Source organism: Syngnathus typhle, linkage group LG9, assembly GCF_033458585.1.
Source record: "Syngnathus typhle isolate RoL2023-S1 ecotype Sweden linkage group LG9, RoL_Styp_1.0, whole genome shotgun sequence".
In the NCBI taxonomy this organism is placed as follows: domain Eukaryota; kingdom Metazoa; phylum Chordata; class Actinopteri; order Syngnathiformes; family Syngnathidae; genus Syngnathus; species Syngnathus typhle.
Genome location: NC_083746.1, coordinates 11,558,442 through 11,579,160, shown reverse-complemented (window position 1 = coordinate 11,579,160; position 20,719 = coordinate 11,558,442). Strand labels below are relative to the sequence as shown.

At 41.7% G+C, this 20,719-nt stretch overlaps 2 protein-coding genes across 5 annotated transcripts; both read right to left on the bottom strand.

Annotated features, from left to right (window-relative positions):
• Window positions 1-4,792: 4,792 nt before the first annotated feature.
• trim45 (tripartite motif containing 45) lies at window positions 4,793-11,289 on the bottom strand. Its single transcript, XM_061287297.1, has 8 exons — window positions 10,565-11,289; window positions 9,485-9,773; window positions 9,278-9,423; window positions 8,575-8,891; window positions 8,076-8,205; window positions 7,665-7,779; window positions 7,158-7,284; window positions 4,793-6,741 (listed from the first exon to the last, which is right to left on the bottom strand). The coding sequence occupies exons 1-8, from the start codon at window positions 11,053-11,055 to the stop codon at window positions 6,587-6,589; spliced, it is 1,770 nt and encodes a 589-aa protein (XP_061143281.1). The 5' UTR covers window positions 11,056-11,289; the 3' UTR covers window positions 4,793-6,586.
• A 128-nt stretch (window positions 11,290-11,417) lies between these two features.
• Window positions 11,418-17,123, bottom strand: vtcn1 (V-set domain containing T cell activation inhibitor 1). 4 transcript variants are annotated; one of them, XM_061287300.1, is made up of 5 exons: window positions 16,970-17,123; window positions 16,712-16,776; window positions 16,160-16,519; window positions 14,683-14,937; window positions 11,418-14,217 (listed from the first exon to the last, which is right to left on the bottom strand). In XM_061287300.1, the coding sequence occupies exons 1-5, from the start codon at window positions 16,999-17,001 to the stop codon at window positions 14,156-14,158; spliced, it is 774 nt and encodes a 257-aa protein (XP_061143284.1). In that variant the 5' UTR covers window positions 17,002-17,123; the 3' UTR covers window positions 11,418-14,155. The 4 variants fall into 4 exon arrangements, with proteins under 4 accessions (XP_061143284.1, XP_061143282.1, XP_061143285.1 ...); XM_061287298.1 differs by lacking the exon at window positions 11,418-14,217 and adding an exon at window positions 14,280-14,595; XM_061287301.1 differs by lacking the exon at window positions 11,418-14,217 and adding an exon at window positions 14,280-14,595 and having other exon boundaries at window positions 14,683-14,892.
• Between the last annotated feature and the right edge of the window lie 3,596 nt (window positions 17,124-20,719).

Sequence of the window (20,719 nt, the reverse complement as noted above, 5' to 3'; positions counted from 1 at the left end):
TTATCAAATCTGGCCCTCCTTGCAAAAAGTTTGGACACCCCTGGTGTAAATTAACAACACTCGGAAAATAGTCTTCTGGCCTTGAACCCATAACCTCCTTTAGGAGTTCTAAGGTTAAGGTTGACACTGCTACATTCCAGTACATGAACAGCTGCTGAGGGGAGGCTGTTTTTTTCATAACCCAGCACTATATAATTATGCACTCAAAATAACGAGAAAAAAAATCTTGTTCTTTAGCAAAGTAAATTTAACACTGTCAAGTATGCAGATAGTTTGACCTATTTGTTTATCCTGATTATCCTTGCCATGTCCTGACCAGTAAAGGAATCAAACTGAAATATACATAATATATGATAATTCTAGTAAAGAAGCAAACCACAATGTCACTGGCTAGGTCAATGTTCAAATGTTGGAAGCATTCACTGTAAGGAGTTAATCCTCATCGCTGCTCCAAATCCATCACGCTAAGTGAGCACCACTCTAAAAGCAGTGGAACCATGAGGAGAGTTCCTTTATTTATGCTACAGACTGAAAACACTTTGATTTGTTCAAGACGAGTAATTGCTTCAATTTACAGATATTTACCTCTATAGATTTGATACACAACTTTGAAGGTGGCGTGAACCCACTCATTGTTCATGTGAACAAAAGTATTCCAACATGTGATTGACATTTGTAAGATACCATCACGTTAACTGATGTTGAAAGTTCCTGTTTTCCTGTTGGCCCTGATTGTCCCCGCCTGTTTTGCTGTTTCTTCCTGCCTGTTTGCCTCCCTGTTAGTCCTGCCATGTTCTCCTGCTTGTTTGTTCATACCTCTCCTCCACCACCATTTTCCTTACAATAAACCCTCGTCCAAGCTGCATTTGGTCGCCCTGCTTCATTCCGCACGTGACACATCTTCATTGTGTGTCTTATAAAACTACCAAACAAAAACTTCTTAGGCAACTCCAACATAGTGCTTAAGTCATCACCTGACAACTTGGCTTTTAGCACTATGAAAGTGCCAAAATGTCCTATTTTAGGTGACAAAGCATGATCACACATTTGATGTCAGTCTATGTGTGGGGATGACAGAGTCAGAGAGTATCATTTAGACTGGAGATAAATACTCAAATATCAAACGTATACAGTTCAATAGCCATCTTGCTTCAGAAATTGCGCTTAATCTTAGCAGTTTTTAGAAATCAAGTTCTTCATTGTTTGGATATACCGTACCTGTTTAAATGTTGTATTACTTTGGAAAAACAGATGTCTAACATGAAGCAAAGAGCCATTCCGGAAGCCATAATGGTGGGTTCCAGTCAGCATCGCTCTGAAATAGATCATAGACTTATTATTCTTGGATTCATGCCACTGGATTGTTGAATGGGGAATGTGCTCACAGGCATAAGCGTACAACCACAATTATAGCAATGAAAAGTAAATGCATTGCTGTGTGTTTGATTACACATTTTCTATTCTTGGGGAATTTGCCTAGAACATTGCCTCAAGGGGATTATTGTAACAAGGATGAGTCAGATATAATTTATACCGTAAACCAAGATCTGCAGCCTGTAGGATTTCAGGAATCATTCTTTGTAGGACAAAGTAGGGTGGATTTGAGCTTCTAGACTGTAGCTTGATATTTCCATCCATACTGTATATGGGCCTATGGGTATCAGTGATGGGCAGTGCCTTTGACATCGGCCTTCGCTCAACACAGCAGAAGGCCATCATGAAAGCCTCCAGCGAATAACTGTCAACTGTGGCCATGTGAAGTCCTTTGAGACATGTTTGTGATTAAGGGCTATATGATTAAAATTGACTTGACTTGACTTGACTTGACATGTCTTTATTCTTTTTTCATATACATGCAATATTAATCCGAATACCTTGTTTTTGAAAATGCAACTACAACTTGAAATGATTAAGATGTTTACATGCATAAACTGAGGAATATGAATGCTCGGACTTGGCCTTGTCATCACGTCCAATTAAATATAGTGATTTGAAAGGAACAATGTGGGATGGGCTGGGCGCCAGACATACCATTCTGAAGTTTTCTAATTTCGCCAAGGGTCAAGGGGTCTTCATAGTAAAAGCAGATCAGAAAGGATGTGGGGCCAGGGGCGAGGACAAGGCCCATAAATCCAGTCCCATTCTCAGAGGAAGACATCTTTTTCAAGACTGTATATAAACATCCAAATTAAAATACAGTCACAAATGCCACATCGTACTATCATTAGTGTGCAGATATTTTCCTCATAACTAGTAGGAGGGTGTCAATGGGCTTCGGCGTCCATAGTTGCATGTAACAGATTGATGAGAACTGCTTTTCAGGTTGTGGGGTACTGTTCTATAATTAATCTATAAACAATATAATATAATGTATATAACTTATGAATGTCATAAAATGCGCCTCCCAAAAAAATGTTTTTTGTACTACCAGTACAAAACTCCGGAGTACAAATCAGGAGTTACTTTTCAATGACAGATCCGTAAAATCAACCAAATTCATGATTTATATTTTAGGACAAGATTTTGGAAATATTCTGATCACGGTTTTAGGATGCCGAAACTGATATCAATCATCCATGAGTGTGATCACTTGGATTGATTGTAAAATGTTCATTTTTAGAGCTACAACGGCTATTTTTCTTGATTAATTAGTTGTTTTTTTTCCAATTAATTGGCAAATAAGATTTTTATTGAAATAGAAAAATTAAATCCCTTTATTATTCTAAAGCATTGCTTCAAGTAAGCAGTGCAGTAATTGCACAAATTGTGATTCATTTATTTTTTTGGTCACTGTCAGAAAACAAGTGGAAATGTGCCTCATTATTTTCCCCAAGTGATGTTTGGAAATGTCCTTTACTGATTGAACACAAACATAATCAGAAGTCAGATTTACATACAGCCTTTTGCTCCAATTAGAATGAAATCAAATTACCAAATAGCATGAAAATACTCACAGGGAAAATCAGAATGGAGTTTCATATGGGTTTAGAGGGTTTGCATATTCTTGTCCCAATTCTGATGAATTATTTGATTAAAATGAACATTTTAACGATTCATTTCACTCAGGGTATGTATAATAAAAAGGTGTAGAAGGAAAATAAGAATGCCTCAAGTTAACGTTCTTTTAGGTTTTCAACTGTAGGGTGTCTTTCTGAACACTGGGTGGCAATGCACCCACATTAAGTTGTGCCAACAAGGTTCAACTTCTCTCTTAACGTTTCTTGGATTCTTCATCCAAATGCCCAACTTCGTTGGATAGCAAATCAGCCATAATTCGGATGAAATCGGTGAAAATGTAGCGCAGAAATCAAACAATCTATACAAACACGTAGGAACGAGCTGACGAGTTGACCGCCAAGATGGCGGCATAACACAAAATCACGTGATAAAACCACGTGCCTCTATATGATGTGATGTCACTGCTATATGTTATATGGCATAAATTTAAGACTGACTATTGATATTATACATTTTACGCCAAAGCTCAAGCTAAATTGAGTGACAATTACAGTCACTCAAATAGGGGAATTGTTAGATTAGGCCTCTTTGGCATCCATGACTTGAGCCAGGCCGTTATCTTGCAAGCTGTGATATTTCTCTTGCTTTCACCTTGCTTGCATTACTTATAACTCCTGTTTAGAATGTTTATGAGGCAAAAATAATTCTAAACTCATGTAAATTTAAGGTATTTCATACAGTTTGTTCAATGTTATCTGACTCTTCAGGTATGAATGAAAGGCATAATTTGTTTTTAGAGTTGTTCACATCTGCCTGAATGGCTTATATCTGGTTATTTTGTTATTTAAAAAATAAAGACAATTGTGACAATGGAATTTGTATTATAACTGTGTATTTGCAGGAAATTTCTGTAGTTAAAAAATGTCCGAAAAAACTATTGGCCCCCGGGCCCCTTCACTTTATCAAATCTGGCCATCCTTGAGAAAAGTTTGTACACCCTCTCAGTTGAACTTAAATAGTTCAACTGAGAATATGCAGTCTTCAAGTCATTATTATTAGTGTAGCAAGCGTTAAAGATAAAAAACCAGGCTAAGGTCCTGCAGAACTTAACGGCCTCTGATTTCAAAACTAGTTAATACATTTGTATGTTCAATGTCAAAACTAGTTAATCAATTTGTATGTTCATTAATTTGCGCATATCTAGTGTAATATGAGGCAATGACAAAAAATAGTCCACCTTGTTCACAAAAGAAAACGTGAAATGCCCTAAAGCACCATTTTGGTAGTGCAATGCCAAGCTATTTATGTAAGAATTTATGACGTGATCTTTGGTCATTATAAAAAAAAGAAAAAGCTCTTGAATTCAACTGTTCATCATTGCCTGTTTTTGTTTTCGTTATACAAATGTACCTTAAGCTGTACAATGCTTTCAAAATGAAAATTAAACTGAAGAAAATGGGGTGGTATCTTATTTCTTTCCGCGGCTGTATTTGCGTTCAGTCATAACGACCCTCTGAAAAATGCTACAACTACGATGTGGCCCTGCCTAAAAAAATAAAAGAAATAAAAAAGTTTGATCCCTCATATAAATCAACCGCGGTCACTGTAAACGTGAGTGAGCATTTACCCCGGAAAAGTCTGCAGAGTGAAAAAAAATCTCCTGCCACCTGGTGGTAAAAGAAGAAAGGAACACTTGATTCATTTCGAAAGGGCATTGGCCATCATTAATATAAAACGAATATCCAGGACAAGTACAACTAAACAAGCATGGGGAAAAGTGATCTAACCCAATGACTAACACATTTTTGAAAGAATAGCAATAATATATCATACATAAGACACACACCTGATTGTTTATTACAATGTACAGACAGTAGTATCATTTCAGTGGAAAAACATGCACATTGGGTGATAGAACAGTGTGTAATAATAGCATTTATGGCAACAGTTGCTTTCATTGGAGAAAATCTCTCATAGTTCAAAAACATTTGTCATAAAAATTGTCAAATTGTAAGGACTGAAGAAAGGGAGCATGTAAACTGTAAGCTTGGCAGTAGTATATCCAATGTGTCAGCAATTGTAAGACCCATGGAATGATCTTAAAATATAGTTAATAAAATAGTTAATTAGACAGAGCTGCCTTTTTCTAATATGGAAGGAGAAATGAGTCATATGAGTGTCAGATCACAGACATTACCATTCACACATGAAAGAGGTCATTAATGAGCCTCAACAGCAGCACCAAAAGATCTCAGATGCCAGTCTGAAACAACAGTTAAAATGTAATTGTACAAAAAAGGCATTCCCAAAAATGGATGACTCACTACATATGTAAGCATTTTGAACATTATTCTGCAACAATAATGGGATTGGATTTTTTTTTATGTTTTGCTTATTGGCAAATTGATTGTACTATTTGTTGCATTGTTTCAAGTTCAAAGGCAGTGTTGTTAAATAATAAAGGCACTTGAATAGAGATGCACCGATCCGACTTTTTCAGTTCCGATACCGATACCGATGCCGTGGCTTTGCGTATCGGTCGATACCCGATACCGATCCGATATTATGGTTGACTTGATTGATTGATTGATTGTATATTTATTGATCCCCAGGGGTGGGGAAATTCAGGCCCCAGCCGTATTCATACCACAGAGTGGGTATACAAAAGACACACAGATGGCATGAGCGCAACTCAATAGGCTCTCATAAGGCTGCCACACAACGGTGCCACAAAGAAAGGCAGAAAGTGCTCAAGATAAAAGCCATCAAAGCAAAACAAAGCTAAAAGACAAAGGAAAAAAAGTAACAGCGGCCAACCAGCACCCCTCAATACAAGAGAACACCCCAAAACACACAAAATAGCCTCCACGGGGTCCATAGACAGGTGTAGGGGCAGTCCAGTTCAAACTTAACAAGCTACATAACTCTACATGTGGAACAGAAAAGACCAAAGGCAATGGCATCAGGCAGACTACACAGTTCTTTGCTCTAAATTAGGGGTGTCCAAACTAACGGTCCAGTTTTTATTGGCCCGCAGCAAATTCTGAAAACATAATTGAATATGGCCCGCACAAGAAGCTTGAGCTCAGCTTCTCAGTTTCCACACTAGATGGAGCCCGCCACACAAAGCGTTTGACGTCCCATTAACACCCCCCCGGAAGAGAAGCGAACACGCAGCGTTTCACATCCGATTAGCCCCCCCCATTCGGGAGAGAAGCGAACGCGCAGCCTTTGACGTCCCATTAGCAACCCGAAGAGAAGCGAACGCGCATGGTTTGACGTCCGCTTAGCAACCCGGGGAAGAGAAGCGAACGTTCGCTCCATGTTTGCGTTTGTTTAGAAAACTCTCGTGGCATGCGGCACACGTGCTGCTGACGTATGACGTAGCCCGCGTCCCAATAGATTAAGGAAAGTATCGGCTCACAGATCGGCTGTATTTTCCGATACCCGATCCGTCTATTTTGTTGATATCGGGACCGATATCCGATCCAGATATCGGATCGGTGCATCTCTACACTTGAAGTAACAGCCGGAGAATGTTTCTCATTTCTTGGAGATGGCTTTCTGGCAACTCAGTCAAGTCGACACACTTCCTGTTCCGGGCCCATCATCGCCACATCGTCCAACTTCAGAGCGCGACAGTGCGTAAGTGTTTGCCAGCAGAGACGGCTTTAATCACGCAGGCAGGTAAACACTCTGACTTCTCCGTGGTGCTGCCACAACACGACCAATGCGGCTTTCCGGGATGACCCTTATGGCTGTGACCGCACCCTTGAAATCCTCCTACACACATAAACACAAGGTCATCAAATATATGAGCCCTCAACCAAGGATGAGCCTTTACACAGGAATGTAAATTCAAAGAATAAATCTGAGACAAAGAAATTGTTGTAATTAATGGGTGTAAAACAGGGCATATAAATTAAGTTGTGATATTTGGAAACCTGGATGCATAGACATTCTATTTTGAAGGGCAATGATCACATGACCTAATTTGGTTGAGCTTGTTGAGTGGAATTCTGGGTTGTAGAGAAATAGAAATACATATGAAAGCAGGAATGCACGTTACAGCAGCAGAACGATAGCAGAGACACTGCTGGGGCCCAGACAGCAATGTTTAACTAATTTGTGTCATCAAAAAATAGTCTGTATGTTGTTGAGTGTGACAAGATTAGTGTAATGTTAGGGGTTCCTTGTACCGGGCATAGTTCCTGGACAGCCACAGCGTGCCTCCTTGGCCCCTCCACTGGAGCAGAAGGAGCAGCAGTGGAACATTCCAGTGTGATGCCTCAGCTTCTTTGTCACGTTCAAAACAAACGGAGAACCCTGCAGACAGGACAGAGGTCGCTCTATGAAGCAAACTACTATTGATTCTAAGGGGCATCAAGGTGCTTGATTGCTGACCTCTATACCTGAGGCTAACAATATGGATCCACTTTTGAAGATGTACTACAACAATTCAAATTGTTGTACATTTATCTTCTCTGAGTTTATCTACACTTTTTGCAATATATTTCAAAGAATACAGAGCATACTAAATAACAACGTTTCATCCCAGGTTAAAAGAAAGTTTTAAGTGGAATTCCTTTGGAGAGTGTTTCAGATAGTCTACAGGTTAACCTTTTTGTACTATACCAGTATTTGTTCCCCACTAACAGTGCATACCGTAGCTATACTTCAGTCAGTCACATGGGTTCATGGTGTACCTTTACATGTTGAGCTTTGACACAAACCCACACAGAGTACGTGCCAGCCTCATCCGGTCTGTAGGAAACTTTGTAAGAGCCGTCATTGTTGTCCACTAATGTGCTTTCCACCGCACTAAAAGAAAAAAAGAAAAGTGTTCTTACTCTCACCATTGTGAGTCCAGCATTTTAGAATGTGTTTGATTTGACCTCAGTCGATCCATCTAACCATTTTCTATCGTGTTTGTCCTTATTAGTGTCGTAACTTGTGGAAAACCTAGAGCCTATCTGATGGGCAATAGGACATTCATCTACACGGGGCAGTCCTGGCGCTCACTGTTAATGATTATTCTGAATCGGTCTAAATAAAATGAATGGATGGCGGCCGGATGGACGGACTAGTGGCCAAACAGACAGTGCACGTGCCCTCACCAGTGTTTCCTCTCCCTGTGGACGATGCTGACCAGGACAGGATCCCCACCATGTGCCATCTGGTCCCCGGCAGAGTCTCTGCAAACCAGGGTGAAGTGGGCCTGCTGGCCCTCACTGGCCTGCTGGAGACCTGTGGACATGGGGATGAGTAGACAGGTCGTTTTTTTAAGTAAACAAAACATTTATTTTTTATAATACTCATTATAATCACTCAACAGGAGATTGAAACTCAATCTACTGTATATTATTGGGTTTCACATCACACAGAACCAGATCACACACAAGCAGCCATGCAGAGAAATGTCAGAGTGAAAGGGTCTGAGACATGTTGCCTTGCTCAAGGGCACTGCACCATTAGTATCCCCCAACAACCAATTCAATGGGACTTGAAGCATGACCCTTCAGCTACAAAGCGCAAGTCCTTACGGATAGGTTAGTACAGTGTCATTGCATACAGATGGAAGCACAGAATTCTAAATCTCTGTCTTGGTCTCCTCACCTTCTCCTTCTATAGTGCACTTGTTGGGGTCCAAAGCCTTAAAATGGATCACGCCCACCACTGGGTAGCCGCTCAGCTCACCCGCCATCCCCTGGGGATCAAAGCGGATACCACTGCCGTCATCAGGGACGAGGGCAGCCAGCTGGTCATCACAGCTGCCCTCCGCCAGGCTGCTCAGCCTTCTCAGCGTCACGCCCTTAGCACTGAGGATCTCGGCATCCGAGCCACAGCTCAGCAGCCGGTCGGCAAAGTCCACGCCATCCCGGACGTCCGACAGCGCCTGCTGCAGCTGCGCCTTCTGCAGATGCAGCTGGTTCCTGCCACACACCGGAAAGGGATTTCAAGTCGTCACCCAGCATGTCAACACTCAACACTTGCTGCAGCAGGAAGTCAGCGTTCAATGTCACCCAGGCATTTTATCCAACATCGATGATGTCATCCTATATGTTGTCCAATAGTGTCGCCCAGGATGTTAATGCTCATTATTGCTCACTGTTATTTAGCATGTGTGGTGAAATATAAACATCATCATCCAGTCTGTCATTAAGTCAAGCAACAACACGTCAAAGTCCAACATGCCATGGAGTATGTAATCCAACATGTTAACCAGCATCTGTAAGCCACTATCCAACATGTAATACATGTGACAGTGTCACGCAACATTTCATCTGACATGTCTTTCAGCCGCATGTTAGTATCATACCTGCATTGGAGGTGAAGTTCGTCCAGGCGACGCAGCAGGGCCAGGCAATGAGCTTCCACCGCACTGGCGTAGCCTCGAGCGAATGCCCTCATCTCATTGGCTGTGGCCTCCACTCTCGTTTGTAAAGCCTTCTGGGAAACCTCCACCTGGAAAAGACTGTAATTGTTAACAAATGAAAGAGGAGGGGCCAGTACTAACTCGTCACACCTTCTGCAGTGTCTGCTCCAGTCTTTGCAGGTGTGGTCGCAGGCGGACAGTGACCAGCGTCCTGATGCGGTCTCTCTGGCAGCCAATGACTTCATGGGTGGGACAGCAGCGGTGCTCAGAGTGCAGCGTTGTGGCGCATTCCAGGCACACTGGCAGGTCGCAAGGCTGGCAGAAGAGGCGCAGCTCCTGGCCGGGATGGACAGCACACAGGACGGGACGGCAGAGGCGACCCCGAGACTTGAGATCCTGCAATTGCTGAATAGGGTGCGACGCTGTACGCGTCTGACGCCTGTGGACGACAGCATCGATGTAGATCAGTGATTAGTCTGCTGTGAAAGATCATCAGATGATCCACAAGAAAGTAACCATACATTTGCACTTGATTGTCCCAAAATTATATTTATATTTAGTACAAATAAAGCGCCATGTTAATCTATCTCTGCCTGTGAGTGGCAGGCAGAACAATTAAGAACTCTTCCACTACATGACAGAAGGTACAAATTAGCAGTTGCCGTTGTCCTAAACAGCAGCTTTGTATTCAATTAAACATACAATTTTCATAGTGCGCGAGTTATTTGCGATCAAACCGAGACAATATCATCATTGCTTCAATGCATCTAATGTTTTCGTAACAATTTTCTTTGATGGTGACCCGTCGGGTTTTACTAAAGCAAAATTTTGAGCAAAAATTATAGCTGTAATGTAGTAAACGAATAATGACAACATTTAAAGATATTAAATTTAACAGTTTAGAATTGAGCTTGCACAGCATCCCAGTGAGTAGTTTCTAATGTTTTAGAATATATATCATAGTATTGTATAGAAATGTAGTTCTAGTAGTAGTAGTAGTAGTAGTAGTGGTAGAAGAAAACAGCCACCAAAATGTGACCTTTACCAATTTTTCGTTTTGTACAAAAATGACATGTTTTAATATTGATCATTGACTGTCCCACTATTTTATCTTTTGATTCACGTTTTTGTTTTTCAATAAAGATTATCTTTTGAAAAACGAAAAACTTAACGCAGACGCAAACAGTAGAAGAAGGTAAAACGGAAGGAAATAATAGCGAAAAGAGGTACCTGTGCGCTTGAAAACAGAATTCGCACAAGTTGACGCAGCAGACCTCACAGCGGCTCTCCGCCCGGCTTTCGCCACACAGGTCACACCCAAGCGGGCCGTTGCTAACCAGGGTCTCGAGAAACACTTCGTCTAACGCCAAGTGGTCGGTGCTTAGTCCGACAGGCCCCGAAGGCGGAAGGTCCACTTCAGAGTCACAGTCGGGGCAGAGCACCGTGACGTTGACCCGTTTCTCTTTCCTCGCCTCTTTCGTAACTTCTCCGTCCCGGCCCTCCTGTTCTGGGCCATCCCGGTGGCGACCAGCGGCCACCGAGAATGGCTCCAACTGCTTGATACAGTCCAGACAGAATGTGTGCAGGCACGGCAGGATTTTAGGATCCCGGTACAAGCGAGTACACACGCTACAAACCGCCCTTGGGTTCACCGACAGTCCGTCTGGCGCTATTGGCTCGGTTGCCGTCAGCTGTTCTGAATGATCCTTTTCTTCGGACATTGTTGGTACCGAAAAACAAACCAAATTTGGGGACAAATATGGTTTTGTAAGCCGCTAATGCTGAAGGAAGGTCTTTGTTATGTCCACAGCCAATCACATGAAAATGTATCCCAGCAAAAACTATTTTGTTTTAACTTTATCACATCCGTTGAAATCCCACCGGAATGCCGTCCTTGCTGTTTTCATGGCTCCAATGGGACATACGACACCTCTTCATCGGTGGGCCAATGGAAGGGCGCCAGAGTCCAGCAGGGGCGGTCCGAACACTTTTAGGGAGACCTCATATTTACACCTAACATACCCAGACCTATCCCTTCTACTGGCAGGAATGCACTAACTTTTCATACTAAACTTACACTGACATAGAAAACGAATCCTTTATTAATTCTGTAATGCATTACACACACAGAAACTTTTTGCAAGTTAGTAGAGATGTTTCATCTTTTGTTTTGTTCGATTGTTCATTTCCAAATATAAAAACATTTAAAATGTACAAAGATTAAATAAATGTGATGGAGAATGTCTAAAAAAAAAAAAAAAAACTCCAGGGGCTTGCGAAGTGGCATTCTCCAGAAATACGAGTACATTTAAGGTAAAATTTCAATGGATAGAGAAATATGCATCCTAATAGATGTCATACAGATGAAAGAAATAAGAAAAATGAATAACAGGGATAAGACATACAACAATAGGGTAAAAACACACCAAAACTACAATTAAAGAGAATAATGAATGGATCCAGGTTCATTTAGCAAACCATATGGAAAGTATTTTGTGTCTAAGAGAAGTTATTTCAGAACCTTCTTAAATTGGCGAGAAGACCCGCCCCTTAAAAATAGTGGCAGCAAATTGTAAATCTTTGACCCTCTGTAGCCTATGTTAAATTGGGTTTGGGAAGTACAGGCTATTGGTGGTCTGAGGTCATTTGAACTGCGTGTGGGGTAATTATGGATCTGAGAATTATGTCTAAATAGGTTATGAAAAAATAGGGGAAGGGTTCTCCCCAGTGAGCCATGAACAAAGAGACCAATTTGAAGATGATTGACTTGAAAAACAGTGTCGTCTGCAAATAAGATTTTGGACAGTTTATCATTTACATTACATTAGTTTACATTCTTAGTGGGACTGTTAAAGCTTTAGTGAAAATTGTGCACAAAATTAAAAATTCATGAAATGTTCAACGCTTGCTCTGGATGGAATAAACTTTGCGAAGTTTTAAACTTTGGAGGCATTCTCAGAGGTAAGATAGCGGTCATTTACCTCAGGGATGTACTTTTGCGCTATATTCTGACTGTCTGCTGTATGCACACTTGCTCCATTTTTGCTCCTCTTATTTATTATGTTATTTGTTGATTATTTATTCATCACTCTTATTTATTCATTGTTTCTTGTTTTTATTGTTTGTGTTGTTTAATTGTTTGTATATTGTGTACTATGTCTTGTCACCATGGGATAGTGAGAACGTAATTTCGATCTCTTTGTGTGTCTTGCCATGTGAAGAAATTGACAATAAAACAGACTTTGACTTTGATTTCTACGTATAAAATTAAAAATTGATGTCCCTAAGGATTGAAATGTGATAGAAATGCACACTACGTGTAGAAATACACACTACTTGTGGTCATTTGTCAAAACAGTGTGGGGAATCAAAATACAAAATGTACATTTATGTAGTTAATGGATGCATTGCTATGCATAAATTCCCAAGTTCATCAAGATGTTTTATAGAATCTAAGCCTAATGCAGCTTAAAAAATGAATGATGTGACAGGGAACGCGTAGGGTTATTGCAACTGTATAAATCAAATCAGAGTCAAATGTCAGTGTAAATTGAATTTCCTTTTAAAGGACTAAAGTGTCCAATTAATAAAAATATCATGAGAATGCCTTAGGAAATCTTCCCCCACCTCATCAGGAGCATGCCCAGGCATTGTAGGGTGGTCAGACGGGCACGTGGAGGCCACACATGTCATGGACCGGATGGAGCAGGGCGACCAAATGCAGCTTGGACCAGGGTTTATTGGAGAGAACAAAGACAGACTCGGCAAACTGACATGGCTTAACTAAACAACAAGAGGACTGACCGACAGGGACGTGAAACAAAAAACGTGAAGACATTAAGACAGCAAGGACCAACACGACATCGAGACAACAACTATGATGCGACGGGTTGTGAGAGGCAGACAGGACTTATATACACGACAGGTAACAAGAGGCAGGTGAGAATAGTCAAACTAATCATGGGCACACAGGAGGGGAGGGGCGAGCAAGTCCAAATCCAGGCCTCCATTGATTTATTACATTAGATTTCCAGTGATGATTTTTGTGTGACTTAGTTGTCAGGACATTCAAATTTGTCCAGAACAAAGGTATTCAATGAAAATGTTGAATTCATTCAGGTCTGGATTGTGTTATTTGAGTGTTCCTTTTAGTTTTTGAGCAGTGTATTTACTACTGATAAAGCAGCATAGCATCTATCTCTGCCTGCGACAGTGAAAGGCAGGACAATTAAAAGTTCTTCCACTAGATGGCAGAAGGTACAAATAAGCAATTGATGTCGTAAACAGCATCCTAGCTTTGTATTCAATTAAACCAGTGCTTCTCAATTATTTTCTGTTACGCCCCCCCTAGCAAGAAGAAATCTATTCGCGCCCCCCCTCCCCACCGTGACTATCCTAACTTGTCTTGTAAGTCGTAAAATGTTGCACTGTCGCAAACGTGACAGAAGTAACAATGAGAGCGCCACTGCCCCCTGCTGTATTAAACGCGCAATTACACTTTATTCTAGTACTGCCAAAAAAAAAGCCTGTTCCCCAGGGTCACACGCGCCCCCCCAGGAATAGCACCGCGCCCCCCAAGGGGGGCGCGCCCCACTATTTGAGAAGCACTGAATTAAACAGAAGTTTCAGAGCGTGTAAGTTATTTGCGATTAAATCGAGACAATACGATCACTGCTTCAATGTATCTATAATTTTTGTAACAATTCAACAAACAATAACAAATCATAACTTCCTATTATTAAGTTATTTCTGCAAATTACCTTTATTAGAAGCTAGTTGTTTGCATATTCAGAAGGTTGTCCTATCTATGTGAAAGTGCTGTCAAAGTCCTTTTGGCACAGGGCCCAATGCAGTTGTGATTTCCTCCGGGGGTGCCGTTATGACTGTGAAACCATACAAATGTTTAATCCCCTCATGTTATTAAACACATGCAGTACACAAGAAATTGATGGATAACAGGTTTTTAGATCAGAAGTTACGAATAGAAGTTCATTGTTCAAGTTACTATAAAACAGGTTGGGTAACAAGAAAATGTTCACACTATCTCAATATAATTTAGTACATAAGACAATTTGGGCTGACCAGATTGCACCAGGCCTTGAGTTTGACATTGTACATTACGGCATACATAATGTATTGTGAAGTACTGTTGCATTACAGCAGATGAACACAAAAGACGCATATTATGACAATAAAATCTGGTGCTCGCAGGGCTGATGCAGCGTTGTAAGTAAAGTAAGTTTCATTTGTAACACTAGAGCCTGCAAAATAAAACACATAAGGAAACATTAATGTTCTGGCTGGAGATGCCCCAAAATACAACATATCCCATTTCCTGCGGAACTGACCTGTTGTCACAGTGGCATCAGAGTGAGCCGCCACCAGGTCATTCTGAATCCTGCACGTGTAAGTGTCGCTGACATTAACCAATTGCAATGTGCTGACCACTCGAAATATGCCCGCCGAACTCTGCTGGAAGTCCGTGCTCCCCTGCAGAACGTTGTTACCGGCATCCAGCCATGTCACGTTGGGCTTGGGAAACCATCTGGTCGCTTCAGCTGTCAGGGCACCATTTGACAATGTAAACGTGGGTGCTGTGAAAGCTAACAGAGGAATATAAAATTTAATCATAAGTGCATCGTACAAAAAAATGTGCAGTGTCATATGTTAAAAAAATCACCACCCAGATTCTATTTAAAAACAAGCAATGATATTACAATTTGATTGAAGTTATTTTTGGTGGAAAAAAAAATATCATCAAATGATATATGTATTTTAAGAGGAACTGCAAGACCTCCCTCCTTCATCCTGTGCACAAAGTACTTTGCCACAGCTGGCATGAAGGAGCTGTACCACAGGAGATGAGGGATGCCAACATCATCACCATTTACAAGAACAAGGGCGAGAGAAGCTACTGCAACAACTACAGAGGCATTTCACTCCTCTCAGCATCGTCGGCAAAGTCTTTGCTGGGGTCATTCTGACCCGCCTGCCAAAGCTGGCAGAATACGTCTACCCTGAGTTGCAGTGTAGCTTCCGTGCTGAAAGGTCAACGGTGGACATAATCTTCTTTCTCCGCCAACTTCAGGAAAAGTGCCAAGAGCAACAGATGCCCCTGTACGTCGCATTTATCGACCTTGTACTATGTGTCCTCTCTGCATCCATTACAGCCTGGTCATCCTGGAAGAGATCCTTCCATCGGTGGTCTGTGGTTTCTCATTTCCCTGAGTTGGAGTTTTGAGTTTTTCCTTGCCCTCCTGGGAGTTTAAGACCAGGGGGATGTTTGAGAATAATTGTCACTTTTCACACATGTCCTGAATGTCATTAGTCACCTAAATGATCTACCGGAGTCAAATTCCTTGTTTGGAATGCCCAAACATGGCCAATAAACTTCTTGAATCTTACAAAGGCCGTCAATCTCGTCAGCAGAGACAGCCTATTCAAGATCCTCCCCGAGATTGGGTGCCCATCAAAGTTAGTAGCTAACAGGGAAGCGTGCAGAAAGGAGCCCAACGTTTCCAACAGGCCAGAGACCACCCACAGATGTGACTGCTGCGACAGGGACTGCCACTCCCGCATTGGCCTCTGCAGTCACAAAAGACGCTGCTCCAGCAGAGCAGACAGCCAAGCCTAGGATGGATCCATAGTCAACCCTGACCGGCGGAGGCCTTTATTAGATTATTATTATTATTATTTATTAGTTCTTGTTAAAGGATAACTGTATTTTTTATTCTTTATTTACAAATTGAGTCACTTGCCATTTGCATGTTTCTGTTATTTGATTAGGGAATGAAACAGTGCAACTGGAATGTCAAGTTTTCTCACCTGCCGTCCTGAGGATGATGTTGACCTTCCCGGTGCCTCCAGAGTGACTGAGCAAGCAAGTGTACTCGCCTGCATCGGTGCGTCGTACCTTCCTCAGCAGAAGTGAGGCGTTTCCTTTTACCACCATGTCGCTGAAGATTTGTACCCTGCCGCTGTACTGTGAGTCCTGCTCGTCGTTGCTCTCTGCGCCATCCTCGTAGCTGTAAATAATTCCAGTCAGCGACTCCTTCGTCCATGTGACGGACACATCTTGGAGTAGACTTTGTTCACTGTCTACGGTCAGGAAGCAGCTGAGCATGTGGTCTTCGTCGAGGTTGGCCACAGGAAGTCTGTTGAGGCTCTGAACGAGCAACAATCTGCCTTCATGGACAAAGACGCAAAACATTCACACAAGGATACGTATATGCCAAAAATCTGTAATGATCCTGATCATTTGAATGAGGTAGATTGAAACAGGCAGGACAGCAGAATCGGAGCTAGACATGCCTGATATAAATATACACAAGGCGTACATAGTAGTTAGACTGACTTGGTTCATCGTGAAAGACTTACCTGAAAGTGACAAAGAGACAATGAGGATGATGAGCGCTGAGAAGACAACAGTGAGCGTGATCATCCTCCACAAACACACAAACGCATACAGTGAGCTTTCTTTGTACAAAGATTAGAGGTTATGTTTTGACATAGCCTAAGGTAGAAACCAATGTTCTCAGAAGCCGTTCATTATTACAAAGTACCTCTGACTTCATTGCTGATTATGTTGTGACTTTGCAATAATTGTGTTAAAAACAACACTGTTTAAATGCTCACATGAAGAAGATGATCTGCCCCAGTGAAGCCATGGCTGCTCACGCACAAACGCCTTTCGAGGAAAACTTCTTGTTCATCTCAAATTTCTTGAAGAAGAAATAAATGAATCCACCACTGCATCAAACATGATCTTCTTGACTTGTGTAGACTGACTCACTCTCTCACACACAAACACAAAACCATGAGTCAATATTACCTTAAGGCGTATGCTGCTGTTCATTTGGCTTATAACAATAAAGTAGATTTCTATTGCCCAAAAATAAAAAGGCTTACATCCACATTCAAAAATATTTATTTTAGGTTCATTGAAAAATCTAAATTGGTGGCCCTTAATGTTGGAAGTACAGTCAAAAAGTCAAAAAAAGGAAATCATTCACTCCTTCCAGTGCCATATGCGTCGTCACGCTAGCGTAACCTGGTAACAACGCCGTGTGACGCAGCTAAATTTTATGGTTTTGTTTTGTTTATTTGTTGTTTTCTGTTTTGGTTTTGTTTTGGTACCGGAAGAACAAATCAAAAGCTCTAGAATGAGGGTGACCAAAATAATCAAAAGGTCTCTCTGAGTGTGACTGTCTGTGTCCTGAGTTGGCCTTTACCTTGCACTGCTCCCTGGACTTGTCTTGCCAGTATACTCTGCATCTGCTGGGAGTGTCAGAGCAACCAGCATAATACCGTTTTTTTCCGTGTATAATGCGCCCCCATGTATAATGCGCACCCTAAAAATGGCATGTTGATGCTGGAAAAAAGCCTGTACCCATGTATAATACGCACCCAATTTTTATGATTTAAGATTTTTTTTTTTTTTTTTTAAGTCCCAATGATCGTCACACACGCAGGGAGGCAATGGGTCTCATTTTTATAGTCTTTGGTATGGTCTTAACTAGGCTGGATGTAATTTTTTTTGTTGGCGTTGATTTCTCCGACTGCCCGTAAAGGCACCACCGTGCGGACATGTGAAAAAGGCTTGCGGACGTGAAAAAGGCGGCTCTGTATGGGAGAGACGTTGAAGAGGAATAAAAACACCCTTGGAAACCAAAACTTGCCCCTCGTCGTGACTCGGAGCCGCAACAAATGTTTCGGATTTGTGTAGAGTACATTGTGACAGCAAACGAGCAGGTGATCGAGCAAGCGTCTGATACGAGAGCATTGCGGTCGTATGGACCATGATTTTCTTAAAAAAAAAAAAAAAAAAAAAAAAGATTTTTTTAAAAAAGTTTAAAAAAAATTGTACCCATGTATAATGCGCACCCCAGATTTTAGGACAATAAATTAGTTAAATTTCGCGCATTATACACGGAAATAAACGGTAATTATATTATCGACAATAACAAATTTAGTCAATATCAAAAGAATGATATGGTTAAATATGTTTTTTCCCCCAAATGTTTCATGCATAGTCATAGCCTATTTAATCCCATGCATTGATAGATGACTGTCTGCTCTTTACCTGTCAGCTGCTCTGACCTAGTACTGGGCCTACTTTTCACCTTTGCATAGGAAACATAGACATAGATTTCAATATTACTAATTTAGCCAGAGCCAGTTACAAAGGGGGGGTGGGGTGGGGTTGGCTGAACAAATCCGTAACTTTTCTGCATTTTTCTGCATTCTCCTCCAGCGCCTTTCTTCTTTTTTTTTGTCCCTCTCCGCACCGCCTTTCCTCTTCTTTTTACCACGTTCGAAGTCATTATCCTCACTTGCAACGCTCACTAGCTACACACAGCAGCCGGCCGGCACCTGACATACGTAACACACCCCTTCCTCCACACGCGCTCTGTGTGGTTGATACGGACTGTGGGGGCGGGTGTTAATTGATAGAAACCAATCGTCTTTCCCTCGCTCATGCTTCTGGCCTGAGTGGCCCGGCCTGTCTCTCTGATATGCGCGCAGACTCGCCGGCAGACTTGAAAGACAAAAAAACAGAGAGACGCAGGCCAGCAGGCCAATCCTAGGCCGGCGCTTCGGGAATACTCCGGGTTCTCCCGATGGTCAGTCCGGGTGTGCCCGGGGACGACTCAGGACAAGCAGGAGAGACCATGTTCTTGGCTGTTCCGGGATGAGCTGGACGATGTGGCTGGGGAGAGGGAAGTTTGTGCTTCCATGCTAAAGCAAATACCCCACAACCAGACACAACAAATAAAACAAGCCATTGATCGTGGTTAGGTAACGTGGAAGTCCTCATCCATTTAGAAAAAAAATACAGAGCCATTCCCTAGATTTTTGGATCTCAGGGGCAATTGATGAGGGCAATTGTGCACAAATGAAGAAAACTGAGAAAAGTGGGGAATATCTCAGGAATGGTTGATTAAGCGACTGCAGAAATGACTCATCCAGAAGTTCACAAAACAACTCAGAGTAACATTTTAAGAACTGTGGGAACACTGTCAATATCATGACTTATTAATGATAACAAAATATTTGTACTGGGTTCATCTTGTTTTTTTCTTTTTCAATTACTTCTCTGGTTCTTCTATATCAAACAAATTTGTTTTAGGTTCATTTACCTGACATGTTTCGGTGGAATCTTCCGCCTTCCGACTCTGATGAAGGCGGAAGATTCCACCGAAACATGTCAGGTAAATGAACCTAAAACAAATTTGTTTGATATAGAAGAACCAGAGAAGTAACAAAATATTTGCTTTGGTATTTGGCAGAAGACTTCTGTTATTCTTTTATGTGTATGTGCAAGAATGGAGGAGAATGTTTACAGGAAGGTCACTTGGAGATAAAAACCAGCAAGTGCCAGAGGGAGCCAGGCAAGGACTCGGCCAAAGATGATCGCCAAGGCCGAAAGACGGGATGGAAGACAACAGCCCCCACACACACCGAATCGCCCATAACCAGCACCCACTCCTGTGGAATCAGAATCTCCTGCGAACTTGAACTAATTTCTGCTTCAGTGTCTTGGCATTTTCCTAAATCTGAAGAAATCAAACGAGCATGCAGTGAGTAAATTGGATAACAGGTGATCGGCAATGGCTTTTGCCGTGAGGCGCAGATAGCGCGCTCCCTAAATTGTGGACGAAATCCAACAACTGTTCTAAATCTGAGCATTCCCATACAAAATGGTCTGAGATACCTTAATGACAAAAGATCAAAACCTGAGATGTACTTTAAATTTTACTCCAATTATTTAAAGTTAACAATGGCACATACGAGGTCTGTCGTTGAGGGCTAGAACCTTGCTCGCTAAATCGAGAGAACTCTCACGTCATATATGTGGCTATGCCGCTACATGTCAATAAGGAGATCCTTAAGATGATTGGAAGAAAAAAAAAAACAGACCTTATCATTTGAAAAAGAGTTTGATTTATCAATTCTTGTGAAAATGATGGTCTTAACTTCTTGGGTTTTCTTACTTTGAATGACACGTTCAAGACCAATCTTAATAGATAATACTGTCATAGGTAATATTGCCTTTTTTCATGTTTGCAATTATGACATTGATTCAATTAAGGCTTTTACTGCAAGACATTTCTTTCATGGTCACTCATCTACAAACATAACGTTTGACCGCATACTTAATTGATTTGGAAATTCATCCACCCATTCATTCTCAACACTGCTTATCCTGTTCAAGGTCGTGGGGGATGCTGAAGACTATCCCAGCTGACCGGGGCAAAAACTAGACTACACCTAGAACAATTGTTCTCCATCCAGTCGCAGGGCACAAACCCTCATGCACACCGCCACTATGCAGGAATCGATCCCATGCTGCCCATAACACAAGTCTAGCGAAAGTGCCCCTAC

Coding starts and splice junctions, on each gene's coding strand:
- trim45 (XM_061287297.1), bottom strand. CDS start 11,055: ATGTCCGAAGAAAAGGATCATTCAGAACAGCTGACGGCAACCGAGCCA. Junction 8,206..8,574: donor GTGCACTATAGAAGGAGAAG/GTGAGGAGACCA, acceptor CCATGTCCACAG/GTCTCCAGCAGGCCAGTGAG. Junction 7,285..7,664: donor TCAAAGCTCAACATGTAAAG/GTACACCATGAA, acceptor TCCTGTCTGCAG/GGTTCTCCGTTTGTTTTGAA.
- vtcn1 (XM_061287298.1), bottom strand. CDS start 17,001: ATGGCTTCACTGGGGCAGATCATCTTCTTCAT. Junction 16,777..16,969: donor GGGCAGATCATCTTCTTCAT/GTGAGCATTTAA, acceptor GTGTTTGTGGAG/GATGATCACGCTCACTGTTG. Junction 14,938..16,159: donor CATCATCCTCAGGACGGCAG/GTGAGAAAACTT, acceptor TTCCTCTGTTAG/CTTTCACAGCACCCACGTTT.